The sequence below is a fragment of the Gavialis gangeticus genome, unplaced genomic scaffold (assembly GCF_001723915.1).
Source record: "Gavialis gangeticus isolate Ggan-Ray unplaced genomic scaffold, GavGan_comp1, whole genome shotgun sequence".
Classification (NCBI taxonomy): domain Eukaryota; kingdom Metazoa; phylum Chordata; order Crocodylia; family Gavialidae; genus Gavialis; species Gavialis gangeticus.
This window is the reverse complement of record NW_017729022.1, coordinates 171,576,773-171,595,848: the sequence shown is the minus strand read 5'-3', so window position 1 is coordinate 171,595,848 and position 19,076 is coordinate 171,576,773. Positions and strand designations below refer to the sequence as shown.

At 41.7% G+C, this 19,076-nt stretch overlaps 1 protein-coding gene across 4 annotated transcripts in view; it reads right to left on the bottom strand.

Moving 5' to 3' along the window:
* DISP1 (dispatched RND transporter family member 1) overlaps window positions 1-19,076 on the bottom strand; it is a 181,106-nt gene that overhangs the window by 40,509 nt on the left and 121,521 nt on the right. For 3 of the 4 annotated variants that reach the window (XM_019516498.1, XM_019516496.1, XM_019516497.1), the window contains exon 2: window positions 18,018-18,554. In XM_019516498.1, the coding sequence (XP_019372043.1) occupies window positions 18,018-18,523 (506 nt within the window). In that variant the 5' untranslated portion in view covers window positions 18,524-18,554. Of the gene's footprint in view, window positions 1-18,017; window positions 18,555-19,076 lie in introns of those variants that run through there. The other variant, XM_019516499.1, reaches the window with a different exon arrangement.

The window sequence follows — 19,076 nt, the reverse complement described above, 5'->3', positions numbered from 1 at the left end:
TAAATACTGCAGGGCTTTACAGTATACAATTTTATCCCCGGTTCAGGAAAGCACTTGTTCAACTTCAAGCATACACTGCTGAACTGCTGTTCTGACACCTGTGAGTTCTTAAGAGTCACTCTTATACCACATCAACTTTTTAAAAGGAAAACAACAATATAAACCAAATGTATATTCAAAAGCAGTACTAAAAAGTAAAAGGTACTTAAAACTTTATTTTTTTTAACAGAGACATCTTTCTAGACATTGCTGTTATAGCCTACTAAACTCACTTAACTCATGCAGTCTCTTCTACTTCCTAAGAAGAAATTTTGAATCAAGGTTGCTCATTAAGGCTAGGGACAGAAATAACACGTAAACTTGTGTAAGTGTTTGGAAACCGGTTCAAATCTGTAATAGAACAGAAGTTCAGTGCACGTAAACTGCTTTCAAAATATCTGAAATTGGTTTAAGATAAACGTGGATGGATGCAAGTATCATACTTAACTGACTGAGATTAAATCAGTTTACTGAACTTGTGTGTCAGATTCCCTCCAGATTCAAGTTAACTCACAGCCCCCAGGATGCTTTGCACCTCCTCTGTAACACACCCCCTTGCAGGGTCGGTGCGTTAGCTTTGGCCCAAATTGTCTGCTCCAGCTCAGCAGGGAGGTGTGCTGGAGAGCCCCATAGCTTCTGGTGTGGGCCACTGCAGGCATGTGGCTGCATTACCGGAATCAAAACTGAATGTCTGTTCACTTGCATATTGGCTCAATCTATGCCGCTTAGACAAACCTGCAAAGATTGAATCAATTCAGCTTCCAGCTTTTTGATTGTTTGTACTTAGCCCAAGACAGAAAGAAAATAATTAAGGACTTATTTGCTAAAAACTTCAACATGCCTGTGCTTTTTTTTGTTGTTGTTGAGGTGAGGGTGTGGCAGTAGAGGCGAACTAGATTACTGGATACACTACCAAAACAGAATAAATACAATCAGTACTTGTCAATATATACAGCTACAAGATAAATACAAAGGCAGCTAAAAATATTTCTCTTATGGAATTAGCTAGATGTATAATAAACTTAATTAAGAGAATGTGGCAGATGCGGTATTCCATTGAGGCAGGGGTGGGCAAAATATGGCCCACAGGCTGAATCTGACCCGTGGAGGAGACTTGTTCAGCCTGTGGTGGGTCCCTTGGTCTCACCTGCCCAGGTGCCACAGGGCCGTGGTGGGTCTGCAGCTGGACTGCCTTTCTAGGCAGCCCAGGCAGTGCTGCGGCTGCACCGCTGGCACTTCCAGGAGTGCTGTGGCCACATCTGGGTCAGCATGACCAGCCACGAGGGGACCTCCCACCCCTGGTCGGTGAGATTGGCTGCAAAGGTATCCCCCCAGTTGCTGACTGGTATCCCCCTAGTTGCTGACTGGTGCACGTTGCAAGTACGTGTTGAATTAGGGCCACCCATCTCTTGCACCTTGGTATCTGCATTAACCCAACAAGCGGAGTTCAGTCTGAGCCCAGGCACTCACCAAGCAGTGCTCAGCACAGCCAGGTTTTAAGCGAACACCACTTGTTAGGTCATTAATTAAATGGGGCGAGCGCAGCCAATGCCTAGAACCAACCAGCAGCACATGCTGGGTGGTCAGCAGCAGCGCTATGTGAAGCACCAGCTAGCCCCACACTGGTGTTATATGCCCTCCCACCCCCACCAGGAGCATAAAGCCATCATCAAGAACATCCATATCATGTGTTCTCCTCCCTTCCCCCCCCCGCCCCAAATGCTGAAGTTGGAGTTGACTGCATGAGTCTATAAGGAACAATGGGCTGGCCACCTCATGTTCGGTACTTCCATCCCATCCCATACTGATTGCTGGGGTGATAATTGGTGGTGGTCTTTTTGTTCCTATAAGCACTATAATCGGTATATGAATACCTGGTGGGATCACAGGGTTCTAGAAAAAGGATACCTGAATCTTTTTACTGTTGGTTTTAGAAGTGATTATCCTGACCCGTGACCAACCCTGCTGGGAAAAAACACCACATACTGCACTCATCAATTGCATTAGGATGGGTGAGGGGACTGGCCAAGTTGGGTGTGTAATCCTCTAACCATTCAACACCTCCTTGTAGTTTAATGTGTGGTACTGCCACGAACAAGTGTAAACTTAAATGCAAGGAGCAGGACTGTTGTGATGCTAATGATCCTATCTTGCTCCAATCTGCAATAAAAAACAGAAGATTTTGGAAGTCCTGGAGGTGACCTGGGAGACAGTGGAGTCACTGGATCATGCAGAGCTACTGCAACAGAACACTATGCAGGCTATAATGTGCCTTCTCCAAAGGTGATGACACACTGTACCAGCTTCTCACACCTTGCTATATCAGGTAATGGCCCTTGACCTGCAGTGGGAGAGGAACCCATGGATGTTGAGACTTCAAGGATTCCGTGGAGGAACCTTCAGAGCAATGATCAATCGCAAGGTCTGTGCCCATGACTGCAGCTCAGACTGGTGAAAGTGCATCATACTCTCAACATGGAATAATCAGCAATAGCTGGAGACCTTCCGCATGCGCAGGGAGACATTTTTCACAGTCCTGTTTCTGAAACCTCACACTGAGCGCCAGGACACTGTTATGTGGTGCCCCATCTCATCAGAAAAGAGGGTGGCCATGGCCATCATGAAACTGGCCACCCCTATCGGCCTGCGCTTCATCAGGAACCAGTTTGGCGTGGCTCCCTGCTCATCCAGCCTTGTGGTACATGAGATATGCTAGCTGCTGCAGGATGTCATGGCAAATAAATTCATCTGCCTCCCTAACCCCATGGAAGTCACTGAAGGCTTCACGGCCATGGGGTTCCTGAATTGCATCGGTGCATTGGACAGCACACACATCTGTGTGTGTGTGTAATTTCATTATAAAAAATTATATAAAAATAGAGTATGACAGGAATAAAAATTTAAATGACAGGACAGGTCTGTCTTCTGTAGCAGAGATTTCACTGAGCTGCGACCCTTACTGTAAGAAAATATAGAGGACATCAGCAGTAGTACGACACCACCTACAGGAACTGTTAAAATTCATCTCACTGATGGAAGAGCATGCCACACCTTGTCAACTGATGGAAATCGAACATATGTTGATTCACTTGACCACAACCCCTGGTCACATGTACAAGCGCCCTAACAGTTTTCCCCCTGCAGCAGTGCTCAAGCATTCACTCAGCTTCAGTCCATGCTGGGGTCGTTCCTCTATTTGTTCTCATGTTCCAGATTTGGAGTGGATGCAGTAGCTGCTAACAAAATGAAAAATGAAGAGGGGGTGCCATTAAATCACTCCCAGGTACAGTTCTTGAACCCAGCACTGGGATTCAGTGAGACCCTGTGGGAGTGCTAAACCTGTCATTATGATACATTGACAAAAACAAACAAACAAAAACATTAATAATTATTTAAGAGAGTAAAGAGATGCCCTAGATGATGTTAGTTTTTCACCATATAATGCCTAAATTTTACATACTCCGTTAAGAAACTGTGCACATCAACAGTTAAATGAAAAAAAAGTTTCCAGCATAAATAAAAATATTTAGTTACAAATAAGCTGATAAGACATGCATGCTCTTAAAAATGATTTCAAAATATATGGCTAATTTGAACATACATGAATATTCTTTTATGTAACACTATTATTTTTCTCTTCAATTATATATAAGCAATGCTACTACTATTTTCAGAATTAATTTTATTTCTACAAAGTACTGTAAAATATCGGCAAATGACTACTAAAACTACCAGTAAAACTAAGCTTTCAGCATGTAAGAATCCACATGCTTTTAGTACATTAAATCCATTAGTATAACTGAAAATTTTTTTGTTTTGTGTTAATGTTCAGTACTAATAGAGATTATTTATTCAGCAGAGGTCCTGGACAGAAATCTCACAATACAGTTATTGTTTTAACAAATGTAATGCCAAATTACTCAGGAAGCTCAGACTATCCTCCCTTGCACATTTTTGTATTCTTTAAGTCCTCCTTTACTGTCCAAGCATTCATGATTAGCTGAGAACCGTATGCATCAAATGCTAAATTTCCTTGTTGCTACATGCATGAGACATGATGGAATACAGTGAAAGGGGAGGATGGACAGAGACCGTCACAAGCGGCTGAAGCTGGACAATTCGGTTAATTTGCAAGTTGCCTTTGGGAGTCCATCTTCTTATTCCTTGTATTAAAAGCCTCAGAAAACAAGGACTGCACAGCTCCCACACTCATTTTTTCCCTGAGAATGCTGAAAAGCAGAGACAAAATCTTGTTGAGTCTAGTTTTTTCTTCTTCAGGATCTAGTGTTGTCTTGTTTTGAATTTGAACCTTGTTACTACTTGATATCATGTGTTTGGTGAATGAAAACAATTATACATGGTCAAAAATCCCACCAATTTATTTAAGCTGCCATATTTTTGCTTTTTCTGCCAGCATTTTATCACTTTCATACATTTTATGTACATTTTGCAAGTTTTAAAAGTTGTCTCAAGCACAAAGCCCATCTACAGCCTGGCTCTTTTTAAGGGCAAGCAGTTGATGCTATTTTTCCAGCCAATTTAGTATACAAGAAAGGACTTGTTGTGTTTTTTCCCATTCCTCTTATATTATCTGTTAATTATCTCCTGTGAAGACTTCAGTTCAAAGGCCTAGCAGATCACTAGTTAAGTACCAGCTATTCTGTTTTTTACTGAAAGGTGAGGGATGCAGGGCATGGGAAATTCATTTTCAAACATACTTTGTCTCTGCCACTTACAAACTCCAGGTTCTAAAGGTCAAAAGACCATAAGACTCTAGTACTAGGCTGCACACAGACTAGGAGTAATAATCTTAGAAGTTCTTTCTGTCACTGCAAAGACACTTAGTTCAAAGCAATCTGAGGTCTAGACAGATCTTAGTGCTTAATTAGTGTGATCAAAAAGCCTGAAAAAGCTGCTGGATTGCTTAAATGTTCTTGAAAATCTTATCAACTTTGCTATATACATATCTTTAATGTTCTCAATGACTGAATTATAAATTGATTTTTTATTTGTACTATTGGTCTCAACATGTTAGCCCATTGCCTTTAGCTCTGTGCAAGTATTTAATGAAATCTACAGCATATTGCTTGCATACTGTCATCATGGGATCTAAAAAAACTATTAATGAAGCCAGAACAAACCTATTAAATTAACTTTGAGTATGACTAATTTATAAGTGCAAGGAAAGTTGAACAAAATGCTACAAAATACAGGGTGACACCCTGACACACTACATGCAGAGAGAACCCAAATTTGGAGAACCTGGCTGGTGTTATGGAAGAAAGGCATCAACTTGCTTCCCCCACTTAACTCCCTTTACCTGACCACAGGGCAATCTCCATATTTGATGGAAAAATGGATTCTATGGGAGGAGAAGGGAATTAGATTTCCTTAGCAATGTCCTTCCAGTCCCCAAGGCAAACCACTGAGTAAAAAAAATTCCTCAAAGAAGAAAGTTAACCTTTCCTCCTCTGAAAATCAGAAGGTGGACAAAAGACAGTCTCTTTGCTTCAATGTAATAGACCACCATGCAGAAGCGATTGACCCATAATGTGTTATTTTGGTGCAACTGTAGGTGATAGAAAAAACATAACAAATAGCAGCAGCTACCACTATTAGCTGTTCAAATGTTGATAAAATAGATCAGAACCAGACCTCATGAATCTTATCTGAATAAATGATCATTTTTGGAAACTTGCAGTATTGTAGTCTACTAATAAGGACAAGCAAGATAAGTCTTCATAGAACTTTACTGCAGTGCACATATACATAAGGCACAGAAAAAAGTTATTTATGAATACAGATATAAAAATGAAAACCTATAAATGTTTGAAATATATTTTTGTATTGAAATATTCAGAAGTATGGAAAATATAATATTTTCAAATAAAAACTATATAATTTAGTTGCTGTGCACAGCAACTAAATATTGCTGAAGTGAGAAATAACCTTTTAAATGTTAAATTCAGCAATATTTTCTTAATTAATTACGTATAAAGCAGCTCTGAAAGCCCTTAAAGAATGCACTAGATAACAATTACCCTCTTCCTGGAATTGAGGAGGGAGCTGTTTCATAACAAAGTCTTGTTATTAAGACTTGGTATTTGGCAAACCTTTCCATGCTTTTTGAAAAAGCTTTTAAAAAACAGAACAAAACAAGAGCTTTTTCATTTCTTTCTGCTTCTCATCTGTCTGCCAAATAACAAGGGGCAAACCGTAGAGTGGATAGGAGGCAGCTAAATAATTTTATCACCACAACATTTTATCCACTCACTTTTATTTTAAAAAAACCCCAACAAACTGTTTTTGTTTTCAGGCATTCATTAAAAGCGTAGACTCTATTAAAGCATTTGGAAAATACGGTTTATACAGTGCGTAACACAGAACTCTGTGAGATATAGCAGACTCTAGAAACACAGAGCTGGGATATAAATCAGTCACCGTGTAACAGCTTTTAAAAATGGACTTTAACTGAATGTAACCTTTGTAAAGGAAGATGGACGATGATAAGTCTGATAACATTAACACTTTCGTACAGTATTATGCCTCTCTGGTAAAGAAGTCTATTTTAATTTTATTTGAAATATAAAATAGTCTAGCTGGTTGATGAGACAACAGGATCCAAAACTCAAATTTTGTTCTTGGTTCCACCAGCTGACTTGAAACCTATTTCAAGATGGGAGCTGGGGCTGAGTGGTGCTGGAGACTGCTGGAGCCACTCCAGCTCCCAGACAGTGTGCAGCACCCTGCTGAGCCATGCTGCACCCACACGATGCGACAGCTGCCACATGAATGTTAAGCAGGGGGGCCGATACCTGCTGCCCCCCACTGCAGTCACCTGCAGCATCCAGAGGCCCCAATCACTGCTCCTGCAGCCAGTGAGTGCGGGGCTTTTTTTGTTTTTTAATTGTCAGGAGGCTGGGGTGGGCAGGGCAGGATGCAGGGGCCGAATGAGAAGGGGCGGCACGAGGGGATCTGCCAGGCGACCCCAGAGCCCCCACGGTCCCTGTTGCAGCTGATGAGTGTGGGGCTTTTTTTTTTTTTTTTTTTTTTTAGGTTCAAGGGCCGGGGGCGGGGGGGGGAAGGGGGTGGGGGGGGGCCCGAGGGGATCTTCCAGGCGGCCCCAGAGCCCCCCCGGTCCCCGTTGCCGCTGATGGGGGGGGGGCTTTTTTTTTTTTTTTTAAGTGTCAGGAGCCGGGGCTGGGCAGGGAATGGGGCTGGGCAGGGCAGCCATGGGGGCTTCTCTCGCAGCTCCCTTGGCTGTGCCTGCCTCTGCCCCAGCAGGGGGAGCCGCAGGGGCTATGCCCTGTTGCCACTTCCCCAGCCAGCACGGGGGAGGGGTCAGGGGAAAGCGCAATGCAGATGCAGCTCGCTCTGGGCGGCAGTAGGGCATAGACCCCAATCCCAGTGCTATCACGCCTGCATCCCATGTCCCTCCGCCCCCACTCCCTCCCCAAGTAATGCGCCCCCACTCTGCCCTGGCTGGGCAGCTTGTCTCAGCCCCTGCCCCAATCCCACCCTTCCCCAACCCCAACAGCCTTACCAACTGGAAGCAGCTATCAGCAGCCTGTTTAGTCTATGGCTGAATCTCCAAATTGGCCAAATCTTTTCCAAATCAATTTGGATGCTTCGAATCAATTTAGATCTTTTACTTGGTCTCCCGATTTGATTCGGATTTGGAGATTTGGTTCCCGAATCGGGCCAAATTTCCTCCAAATTGAATCAGCTACTGAAGCTTCACACAGCCCTATTTGTTAGTTGTTTTAAAATTTTAGCTTTTAGTCATTTTGTCTAAATGAGAACCTCAAGTTTTCCTCAAAGCAGGTATTCCTGGTAGCTAAGAAAAGACTGAAAAATGCCAGCTCAGCAAGAGATGCTTCCTCCAAAAAATGTTTTAAAATCTCAATTTTTAAGTCCACCTAATGATTTAATTGAAAGGATGGGGGTGGGGGGATCATTTTGACTGTTAAAGTTGACAAGACAATGTGTGACCTTGGAAAAATCACCATCCAACCTGTGTCCATACTTTTATCATTCGTTATTAGTAAAACCATTCTTAATGCAGAAACTATACAAAATGATTTACTTGTTTATCTGCTGCAGCCAAGAGCATCAGCCTCTACTCCTCAAAATGTAAGTGATGGTAGGAAATATACAGCTGATTTTCTTTGAAATAAGAATACTCATACCCCATTTATGGGACAAGGGCTGTGTGTTCTATGTTAAGTAAAAAGAGTTCTCTTGCCTGCAGTACTGTGACCTTTTCTATGCCTTGATGACCTCATTTTCTGTCTAGTTCAGTGCATACCTGAATAAGTTATCTTATGTCCCCTATCTCTATAATGTAAGAGAGATTCTGTGAGTGTCACTATCAAGACTAGCAAGGTTATAGATTAGGTGTCCTTACTTTTACACAATATTGTCCTAATAAAACACACACACAAGTCTTAAAGAAGCAATGTAAATTGGCTCCAGAGGCAACCTCACATAGGCTTTTCACTGTTCAGATCATATTTTAACAAAGGTGGTCTCTGCATGTACCTTTCCCCCTTCCATTTAAATCACATGTCCCTGGGGGGAGGATAACCAACATGGGAAAGTATCAAGAACTCATTTTATTTACTAAAATGATTAATCTTCTTAAATGCAGTGTTTAGTTTCAGTAGAAAAAATAACTGTATTCATATGTTTTTCAGTTTTCATCTGCTTCTCTCTTTCTCTGTATATGCTGCTGGGCAGGGTAAGTTTACTTCTTCCCTGGTAGCTCCCACTGCATTAATGCTTCCACTTGCTAAAGGTGGGCTCTGCTGCTTCTCCTCCAGCTTTTGGAGAACAGAAGACTGAAACACATTATTCTCCATCATTTCCCATTCAAATTTCCAGCTACGACTTTGTTGTGACAAGCTTCCTTCCAGCTCTAAGCTTCTGTGAAGACTCAAGCTGCAAACAGATGTCACATCCTGGGGTAAAAAAAAATATCCCGGGACAAAGTGCAAGCAGACAAACATCTGTCTCTCTTGTCCTGGGATAAATCCTAAAGAAGTTTCCTGCATAAGAGGCAGTAACAGTTTATCCCAGGATATTGCAAGTATATCAGTATACTTATCTCATGGATTCCATCACTGAATCAATGGCAGAAAAGCAGCACTGCATTCAGTCACTCACTAAACCCTGATTAGAAGAGTTCTGTGCATACAGGCCAATTCCAAGATATTTTGGGGGGACAAACACAGGCACAAGTTATGCAGGGACAAATGCCAAATCTGTTCCTAACCCTGATGGCTGCAGAAGTAGTTGACAACAGAGCTAGAAACATTTGATTTGCCAATGGTCCAAGCACTACCGTCTGTAAATTGTGTGTAAATACAGCCTCAGGAAGCTAGAAGGAGGGTTACTGTGATGTGGCTCCTTTGAAAAGGAGGGTGTAGTAAGGACCTTTAAAAATGACTTGAAAAATAAAACTCAGCCCTTTCCTGAAAAATAAAGTTTAGAAAATATCTGTTGGGAAAAAAAATTAAAGGCCTGAGTAATTTATTTCTATAGCATAGATAAGCAGCTGGAATATTACAAATACTAAACTGCTTATTAAGTAAAATGTTTTTCCTTATGGTGAAAGGGTTAAGAATAGATTTGAATTAGCTACATTCTGCATTAATGTTGGGCTTAAAATATAATAATTACCACTTCTGGTCCAAGGTCTTCTAATCTCAGGGGGTCTGTGTTTTTAAAAGGACACAATCAGAAGAATTTGGTCCAATATTTCATTTACTTTACCTACTTGTTCACAGATGCAATTGTTTTATAGTCAGCACAATAGCTCAGTTAACATTGTCTTGCCAGCATTCTAACACAAACCATCACTAGCCTAATCTGTAATGTACAAATAACTAATTCTCCCCATGTAAATACAAGCGTAAGTAGTATATAAGTTTGCTGGTTTAAGTTTTAAGTTGTAAAAGGATTCTAGATTTCTAGAGTGAAATTCTATTTTGAAAACTACTAAAATGTACTGATTTAACTGCCTTTAATGCACTGAAACATCAGTTTGTCTTGGAAATATCTATTTCATCATGAATGTAGTAAAAAAACCCTATTTTTTCAAAGTTAAACTTGCTATAAAACCCACAATCCAGCTAGTTTTGAAAGGATAGTCCAAGTGTAACATTACTTCAGTTTCTCTTTAGGCCCACATTCTTTTAATACTAGGTCATTGACAAATGTTCAGCCTTAGGCTTGAAAAACCTGACACAACCTGCCATGCTCAAATAATTGGTTGCTACCCCATACTTTTAAGTTTTAGTGATAAGACGGTGTTGGTTTTTTTCTATACAATAATACCTCTTTTCTCCAACAAGCAATTAGAATAATACTTGAATATATATTTACACTGTCAATGAACAGCAATAGTTTGATTTTGCATTAAACGTGTGTTATAGAACAGCTTCATTTAAAACTAATTTTCTTAAAGCATGCACATATTGTAAAACTGGATGACTTCCAAGTTAGTCTATGAAGAAACATATTTGGAAAGGAAAGTCTTGTTCAGATTTTGACCTAAAAAAATGGTACTAAATCAACAGGTCCAGTACTTTGGTTAATTCAGTTATCAGACTTCCTTAGTGACAAAAGTATAACAACTTCTACAATTGTTTTTTTTACTCTTTTTAGCTTTGCAAAGACAGCAATAAGCTAGAATGCTCCTTCCTGCACAGACTTTCAAATGTGAGGCTGCATGCTAATATATCTTCATTTCACTTTCTATCAGGTAATTTTGAGGTGTAGTAAAATGCATCTAGCTTTATTACTAACAATATAGTTGAGAAGTAGAGAGGTAGTAGGCCTGTGCAAAGTGGCTAGTATTCGCTTTGGATTCAGATTCGTCCAATTCAGGGAACTGTGACTTAATTTGGTAATTTGAATCACTGTTCCAAATCAATGTGGGCAAATCAGCCAGGCCCATCCCCCCCAGCCCAGCAATCGCTGCCCTTCCCACCCCAGCTCCTGGCTCTTTTTTTTTCTTTTTTTCAAAGCCCCGATTCAGCGGGTGCTGCCAGGCAGGTGGGTGATCCCCACTGTCCCCCACTGCCTCATGCCATGTGGGGGGCTCTGAATGAGCTTCCCTAGCTCCCCACCCTATGGCTGAATCAAATCACCACCCGAAGCTTCGCACAGCCCTAAGAGGTAGTTAACTAGCGAGTCTAAAATTAAGCAGAAGGCCTAATTTGCACACAGAGAGGCATTAGTAAGCTACAGGTAAGTCTTTTAGATGCAGTAGAGTACAGTTGCAACTTACGCGTATTTAACTTATGCGAATTCAGCTTTACGCACTTGGCTGCTGGGGCTGGCAGCCGGATGCCGGCCAGGGCACGGCGCGTTGTGTGGCACCACACGGTATTGCCTGCATGTGCCTGCACGGCTGGGGGGCTCACGCTCAGCTGGCTGCCCTGGCGGGACGAGGTGACGAAGGATGAGAGGGGCAAGAAGTGCGTGCTGTTGCACCGCACGCACGGGCTGTGTGTCGCCACGCCCGCCTTGCCTGGGCCCAGCGGCAGCAGCAGCTGCTTGGCACCGAAGCCCAGTGATTTCAGCTATACGCAATTTCACCTGTACACACTGACTTTGGAACGTAACCCCCACATAAGTTGCAAATGTACTGTAGTTCATGCATAGTATCTGCCAATACAATTGATGATACGCAATTGTACACAGCTGTCATAAACTTACCTGCCACCCCAATAATATGCCATAATGCAAACAAGTAGTCAACAACTGGATGTATAGCAACTGGCTCAACCCAAATAAAACTAAAATGATAGCGGGGGAAACATTTTAAATAAGCATACTCACTTCTCATCTAGACAGTGGTGATGTGTTGGGGGTGCACAGGGGTGCACATGCACCCCCTGAGAGCACTGGTGCATCCCCTGAATGGCCGTGCTTCCCACTTAGGTGATAAGCAAGGGTGGGCAGGTGGGAACACCAGTACCCTGCCTGTGAGCACCGGCCAGGGAGCAAGAGCGCTGGATGTAGTGCCACAGCCACTTCCTGCGATAGCTGCTTCCTGGTCAGCGAGTTTTGCCGTGGGGGGACCCCCTGGTTGGTGAGATTGGCCGTGGGGGACCCCTTTGACTAAGGTAGCACCAGTCACCCATGCATCTAGACCCCGGTTCTCAAAATTACACAAGGCCTAAGAGTGCTAGTCACCTTACCACTGAAGCTAAGTTACCAATGACAAAGGATCAAGCAGCCTGGCTGAAAACAAACTCCTCAAAGAAGTCAGGTTAATTCAAAGACTGACTACCGGTAAGGAACATTACTCTTCCATAAATGGAAGGAAGCTTCAGGGGGGTTGGGATGGTTCATAGATTCACAGAAGTTCAGGGCTGGAAGGAACCTCGCAAGATCATTGGGTCCAGTCCCCCTGCTTTGGGCAGGAAAGACTGCTAGGGTTCAATAACCCCAGGAAGGTGTGCACCGAGTAGAAATGTTTACATACAGTGATGCATAGAAAATCATAATGTAGATAGTTATTGTAATACATGCCTCAAACTTGTAACTGTAGTGTCAAATTCTCTCCCTGCTTTCAGATCTGTAGCCCAACTTTCTCATTAGGATTACACAGGTGCAGTAATTTACTCCAAAATTTACCCTGACAAAGTTTACTGCTGGAGGTGATGTGCAAGAAGGATAAACAGGTGCAACTCAAAGAGCCCAAACACACCTTTTGGGCAAAACAAAATATTTTGGTTAAAGTACCAAATAAAGTTCCAAATTTTCCAGAACTATCCCACATCTGAAGGCCTCTCTTAGTGTCTGCAAGAACTGCCTGAAGCAGGATTTTGGTCCACAATTTGAAAATGGGGTCTGCTGCAAGGCTGTGGCACAATGCTGCCTGCACCCATATTATTTCCAGGTCAGAAAGGCAGCCATGGACAGAGCTAGTCCCACTCACAGCCATGGCTATACTACTGAGAGGCACTGCTAGTTTACCTGGCCAAGTGCCACATGAGAATAGGCCGCCTTTCCAGCTAGAAACAACATGGCCACATATACCTGGTGCTGCACCTGTGCTAATTAGCTCTGAGAAGACTAATTAGCCTGCCCATAGCACCAACTTAAAGGCTAAGTACAGACAGTCAAAAAGCCTGAGGCTGAACTGATTCAGTCTTTGCAGATTAGTCTAAGGCATGTAGATTGAACTAATAAGCAAGTGAACAGACATTCACTTTTGATTCTGGAAATGCAGCCACATGCCTGCAGTGGCTCAACCAGAAGCTGGGAGCACGCTAGTGCATTCCTCCCGGCTGAGCTGGAGCAGACAGTTAGGGCCAAAGCTAGCCCACCCACCCTGCAAGTGGGAGTGTGCAAGGAAGGTGCAAAGCATTTTGGGATGCTAGGGGACAGTGCAAACTTGAATGTGGAGTTAATCTGGGACAGAAGTTCAGTAAACCAGTTTAACTTCAATCAGGTTAACATCCAGCCAGATCTATCTGAAATTGGTTTTAGCCTTTTTGAAAGTGGTTTTTGTGCGCTGAACGTCTGTTGTGCTACAGATTTGAACCAGTTTCTGATCACTTACACTGGTTTATGTATAATTTCTGTCCTTAGCCAAAATGGCTATACAAGCTATAGAGAGGTATTTAGCCGTGTTAATCTGAAGTCAGATAGAAAGTGGGGTAGCTCTGCACTTTATAGATGCTCTAAATCAAACTACTACTATAAACTACTTCCAGTTTCAGAGGTTTGTAGTGAATCTATAGATTTTGCTCCTCAGAGGTTGGCCATATTAGTATTTCCAATTGGAGCAAACCTGACAGGGAAATCAGTGTATGATAACACATACTAGTTTTCACTTTGCTAGTTCTAGACAAGTCTGTTTTCAAATAAGAACTCAAGTTATAGAGAGAATCTTTCCTTTTGCATGGCTACAGAAGGGCACAGATGACAAAATGCTGACCTGCTACACTGAAGGAATACTATAGGATTTCGGGGCCCTACATTAAAAATCTGAAAAAATGTGCTGAAGGTTGAATGCTTTAATACCCTCTTCATTTTATGAATGTCAATGTAGAAAAAATGACTCCCAACTTTTGTCACAAGCTGATTTCTAGAGTGAAAAGAATATCTAACTTTCCTGCATGTGAAGAAATGCTTCCAAAGAAATGTCAACAATTAGTTTATTACATCTATTAATGGCGGAATTGCCAATAATTCCTATACAACTTTAAATAATTATTCATATTAAAATTCTTCACATTAGAGGTCTATTTTTGGCTGAAATTTTAAAAATATTTCAAACAGTTCAGTTATTTCTGAGACTATTTCACCAACATTCAATTCTTTCAGATCTTTAATTGAGAAATTCTAGTGTATACATGCTTGGGTGGAAGGAATTTAAATTTACTAAGTGAGATCAGAGATTTGCTTTTTATTCTTCCTGTGAAAATGCATCCTGTGGCTCAGTTGTAATCCATTAAAAAAGTTACTTTTGTTCATACTCAGTAGAGGCTTGTTAGAATTTAGCAGCTAGATTTTTAGAAGACTACCTGGATTGAGGACAATCTTTCATAGAGCTGAAAAGGAATTTCCTTCTAATTGCTCTTCCCAGCTACTACAGGCCACTAGCTCAAGGCATCAGAAGGCACTAATTATACTTGGGAAGTGTTTGTGGGGCCATTCTCTGCTAATGGCAGGTCCATGTAAATGGCAATTGAGACACTTTCATTTAACAGAGAAGCTCAAGCTTTGTTGAAACATCTTGTCAAGTGTAGTGGCTTTTTGGGGGGGGAGGGGGTAAAAGGGGGGGTGTTTGCCAACATGAAAATTTTGGAAACTTTAGTTTTAGTCAATATAAGAAAACAAAAAATAAATTTTGCAGTAAAACGTTCATTTTTAGCAAGATTTTCAATTTCTGAAATTATTTTTTTTTAAATGGTTGTAAAAGCCAAAATACATTTGTTTTTTTTCCCCATTAATTTTGTAATAAATTTCCAAAAGAAAAAGGATAGTTTTCAAACTATCCTGTATAAAACTAATTTTTTTCAACTATCTTTACCAGTTACTCTGTTAGTTCCACTGGTAGATATCTATGCAATCTAATCTGGTCGATTTCCCATATGAAAGCAAATATGATTCCTCACTGTTGACCCTCATGTATATTCCAAAAACCAAGAGAAGTTTGAAGAACCAGTCTCACCAAAATAAAATAATCACAAACACAAGAAAATGTTAATTTTTAATAGCAAATTCAATAATAAAATACAGTAAAGATATGAATGACTGAACAGGACAAAGGACTCAACAGGACATAAACAAATTATTTAAATGGATCTAAAAAAAATAACAATCCTGTTAATATTTGAGAGAATTTAAAATGAATTTATTTAAGTCTTAAAAAGCCTCTAACAGGTAGCCAGCCAGGGCACGTCCAGACGAGTGAGGAACATGTGGCATGCAGAGCTGCACACTGCATGCGCCGCCCATGTGGACATTCCTTGTGCTGCTGATTTGCAGTGGCAAGGGGGAAGAGGGTTGACACCAGGAGATGCCGGTGTCAAAAAACCTGCATCCAAATAATGTGGAGCAGAGCCTGGCTGGCCAGAGCCACACTCCAGCTGCTGGCTCACCATGGCTGCCAGATCACCATGGCTGCAACCCCAGGAGGGCCCCAGGTAAGGCTGCTGGGCCATGCCAGGTGCTGGCCCCAGCCTTGCCTCTTCTGCCTGGGGTAATGTGCTGCATGCCAGAGTGTGTGTGCATGGGTGTTCCCCGGGGACAAGCAACAGTGGTACATATTGTGCCACTACTGTTTGTCCCTGGGGAAATGCACGTTTTCGCTTGTGGGGATGCGCCCTCTCAGACTGTGTACAGACATTCAGGGAGGCTCTGGGGCTGGGGCCAGGGGTTGGACTTTACCAACCCTGGGGCTGCTCTGGGAACTGCACAGAAATTTAGGACAGTTAGATCAGTCTAAAAATGGCCAACTCTATCTAAGTTGAAGGTACCTCAGAGGTAGATTTAATTTAGATCAGGTCAGTCATTTTTAAACCAATCTAACTGTGATGAACTTCTGTATAGTTTGCATTTAGATCCACCTAACTAGCGTAAGGTCCATACCTGGGCAAATTAAATAGATTAGGTGGCCATTTTTAACCCGATCTAATCTCCCCCTAACCACCTTGAATGTCTGCATGCAGCCTTAGGGAGAAGGACTTTTCCCCTAGGTTTCAAATTAAGTTTTAAAAGAGCACTTATTTTAGTTCATTGAAGATGGGCTATTCAACAAGAACTGTAGGTCAAGGCTAAAGAAAAAAGATTCTGAGATTAACCCAGATTTTTATACTCTGCCTGGCTAAAATATGAAAAAGCTTACCAAATGATGTAAAAGCATTCTGAATATGCACTATTCCAAATAATATTCGTATTATATTTTTATTCCATATCTAAGCTTAACTGGTCTAATATTAGCCTTGTTTAGCATCAAAACATTAAATATAATCTATGTGACCTTGAGACCTTTAACCTAGTTTTTTTCAATCCATGTTTCTTGAATTTTCTGAAATGGTTCACACCCAGTAACATCCTGTGGCCTGATATTCTCTTTTGCCTCTTCTTCTCTAGCCTGAACTTTGGTCAAGCGAATGTAAGAAAACTCTTACCATACTGACATCAAGCAGCTAAGGGTCTAATATAGACAACACAAGGGTCTGATATAGACAACACAATTTTTTTTCCAGTTCTGAAATCACTTTAAATTATGTTAACATATTTTTTCTAAGGTTCACAGTCAAATGCCATTCAGTTAAGAAATGCCAAAATTAAAAAGTTGATTGTATAACCCTGTTTTTTTCTGCTTTATGCATCCGCATAATATGAACTTTAATGACAGGATCACACAGTTTCCCCCTCCCCTCCCCTCCAATCCTGCCTTATTCAGTGTAGAGATTTTCAATGCTCATGGAATGAATCAAGACTGTGTGGTGAAAGGGGCCATTGTCAGCAAGACTCTTGCCTCATTTGTTGTAGCAATTGGAAGGTGTGCACTGAACAAGACAAGGGACTGCAAGAAGAGAAGAGATGTTCTCATTGTTAAGACAACTGAATGCCAGGCAGAACAATTGTCTGCTTTCACGTCTCTACAAATGTCTTATATGATGCTGGGAAAAAATCACTTAAACCAATACTATTTTTGTACAGTTTTTCCTCATGTTTAAGGTGCCCATAATAAGACACCTGAAATCCAGTTTACAAAACTGGTGAGCACTTACCATCACAACTGGCACCAGGTGGAGCCGGACTTTAAGCATATGGACTGCTGAAGATGCAGCTGTAATTTTAATATATTTAATACCCAAATTCTAAATAAAGTTTAGCAAAGCTTGAGTCCATGACATGGAGAGGCTTAGTGTCTGATTGATAATTTAATGGAATTCGCTTTTGCGTACAAGGCGTCAGACAGAGGCACATCAGTGAAAGATTCTAGCCCAACTGCTGATCTCTCCAGTGATTACACAACTGAGCTAAAGCTATAATAGTCATTCTACAGAAGCTCAGAACATAGCTGGCAATGAGAAGTAACTTTAATCCCTAAACATTTTTTGACAGCTGTAAGTATATAACTGCAAGAATTGCATAGACTTCCAGAAGCTCCAAAAATGCCAAGAATGAACAAACCAGCATTTCTGTGGGAAGAAGGAAGATTTTTTGCTATGCTACATAAATATTTTTACATGAATTAGTTCCCTTTGAACAGTAAACTTTGGAAATCTAAATAAGAATGAAATGAATAATTAAAATTATATCATCCCCACAGACAGAAGTGGGGTAATACCTCAGATTTATTATGGGCTATGTAGCAGCACACAGAAAATACCAGACTCTCTCTCCTTTTTAATCTTCTCCTATTTTTGTGGAGAAATTATAAATAAATAACTATGGAACTAGCTACATATTGATTACTGAAAATGTAGTTCACTCACCTTATTCTGGCTATATGTTGCTGTACAGGCTGATGCTGAAAATGGTCAGGCCACTGATGGTGAAGGCAGAATGATGGGGAAGGCTGAAGACAGCAGGCAGTCTGATACATGGGTGCATGTTTTTGGCAAACAGATGCTGAATACTCAGCATGTGGCTGCAGGCAGCAAGAAGTCATTGCAGATGGTCCTGTGCTGCCAGCCAGTGAATGACATTCTTGCCTATTATTATGGCTACTTAAAGGGTGATGGTATGGGCAAGGGTGGCAACACTGTGTCAACATCTGTTGAGTTCTTTGGTTGTCTAAAGGCAGAAAGGATGGTTTGATTGTACCATTCAGTTGCAGGCACCCATTTGGACTCACTTTTGATCTCGGTGCTTCCTTGGATGGGAGGTGTTGGGCTGCAATGTCTCCATCACTGGCCGCAACGATACCAGGACTGGCAGCATTAGACAGAACGCTACCATTGCTTAGAACCACAAAATCATTGGTCTTGCTCATGGCCATGCTCCAGCTTCTTGATGGATCTGCAACGTTTCTAGAGAAAATTAAACAAACCAAAGTTGGCAGGAGGCATTTTTCAGTGTTAAAATTTCAAACAATTTACACTGAAAACAGTTCGGCTAAGTACAAACAGTCAAAAAGCCCAAGGCTGAATCAATTCAATCTTCTCAGGTTAGTCTAAGACAGTGGTCTCCAACCTTTTTAAGTAGGAGATCATCTTTGGCTTTTAAAAGCAACCCAAGATATATTGTGTGCCACCTACGCCACCCCCCTCCTCCACCCGCCCATCAGGAAGTCTGTGGGGCAGGAAAGGGGGGGCAGATCAAGGCAGAGGGAGAAAAAATTCTCCCCTTCTTTCGGGCAAACAGATGCCAAAAATTCTTCCCCTCCCCCAGCTACTTCCCCCCCTGGATCTGCTTGGCGGGCGAGGGCAGGCGAGGGCTGGAAGGCAGCATTGCACTGTTCATGGCAGGGAGCAGGGCCGCACAGCATTCAGGCTGGGTGGTGGTGGCAGCACTGGGAGAGGGGGCATGAGGACTACAGCAATTTTTCAGGT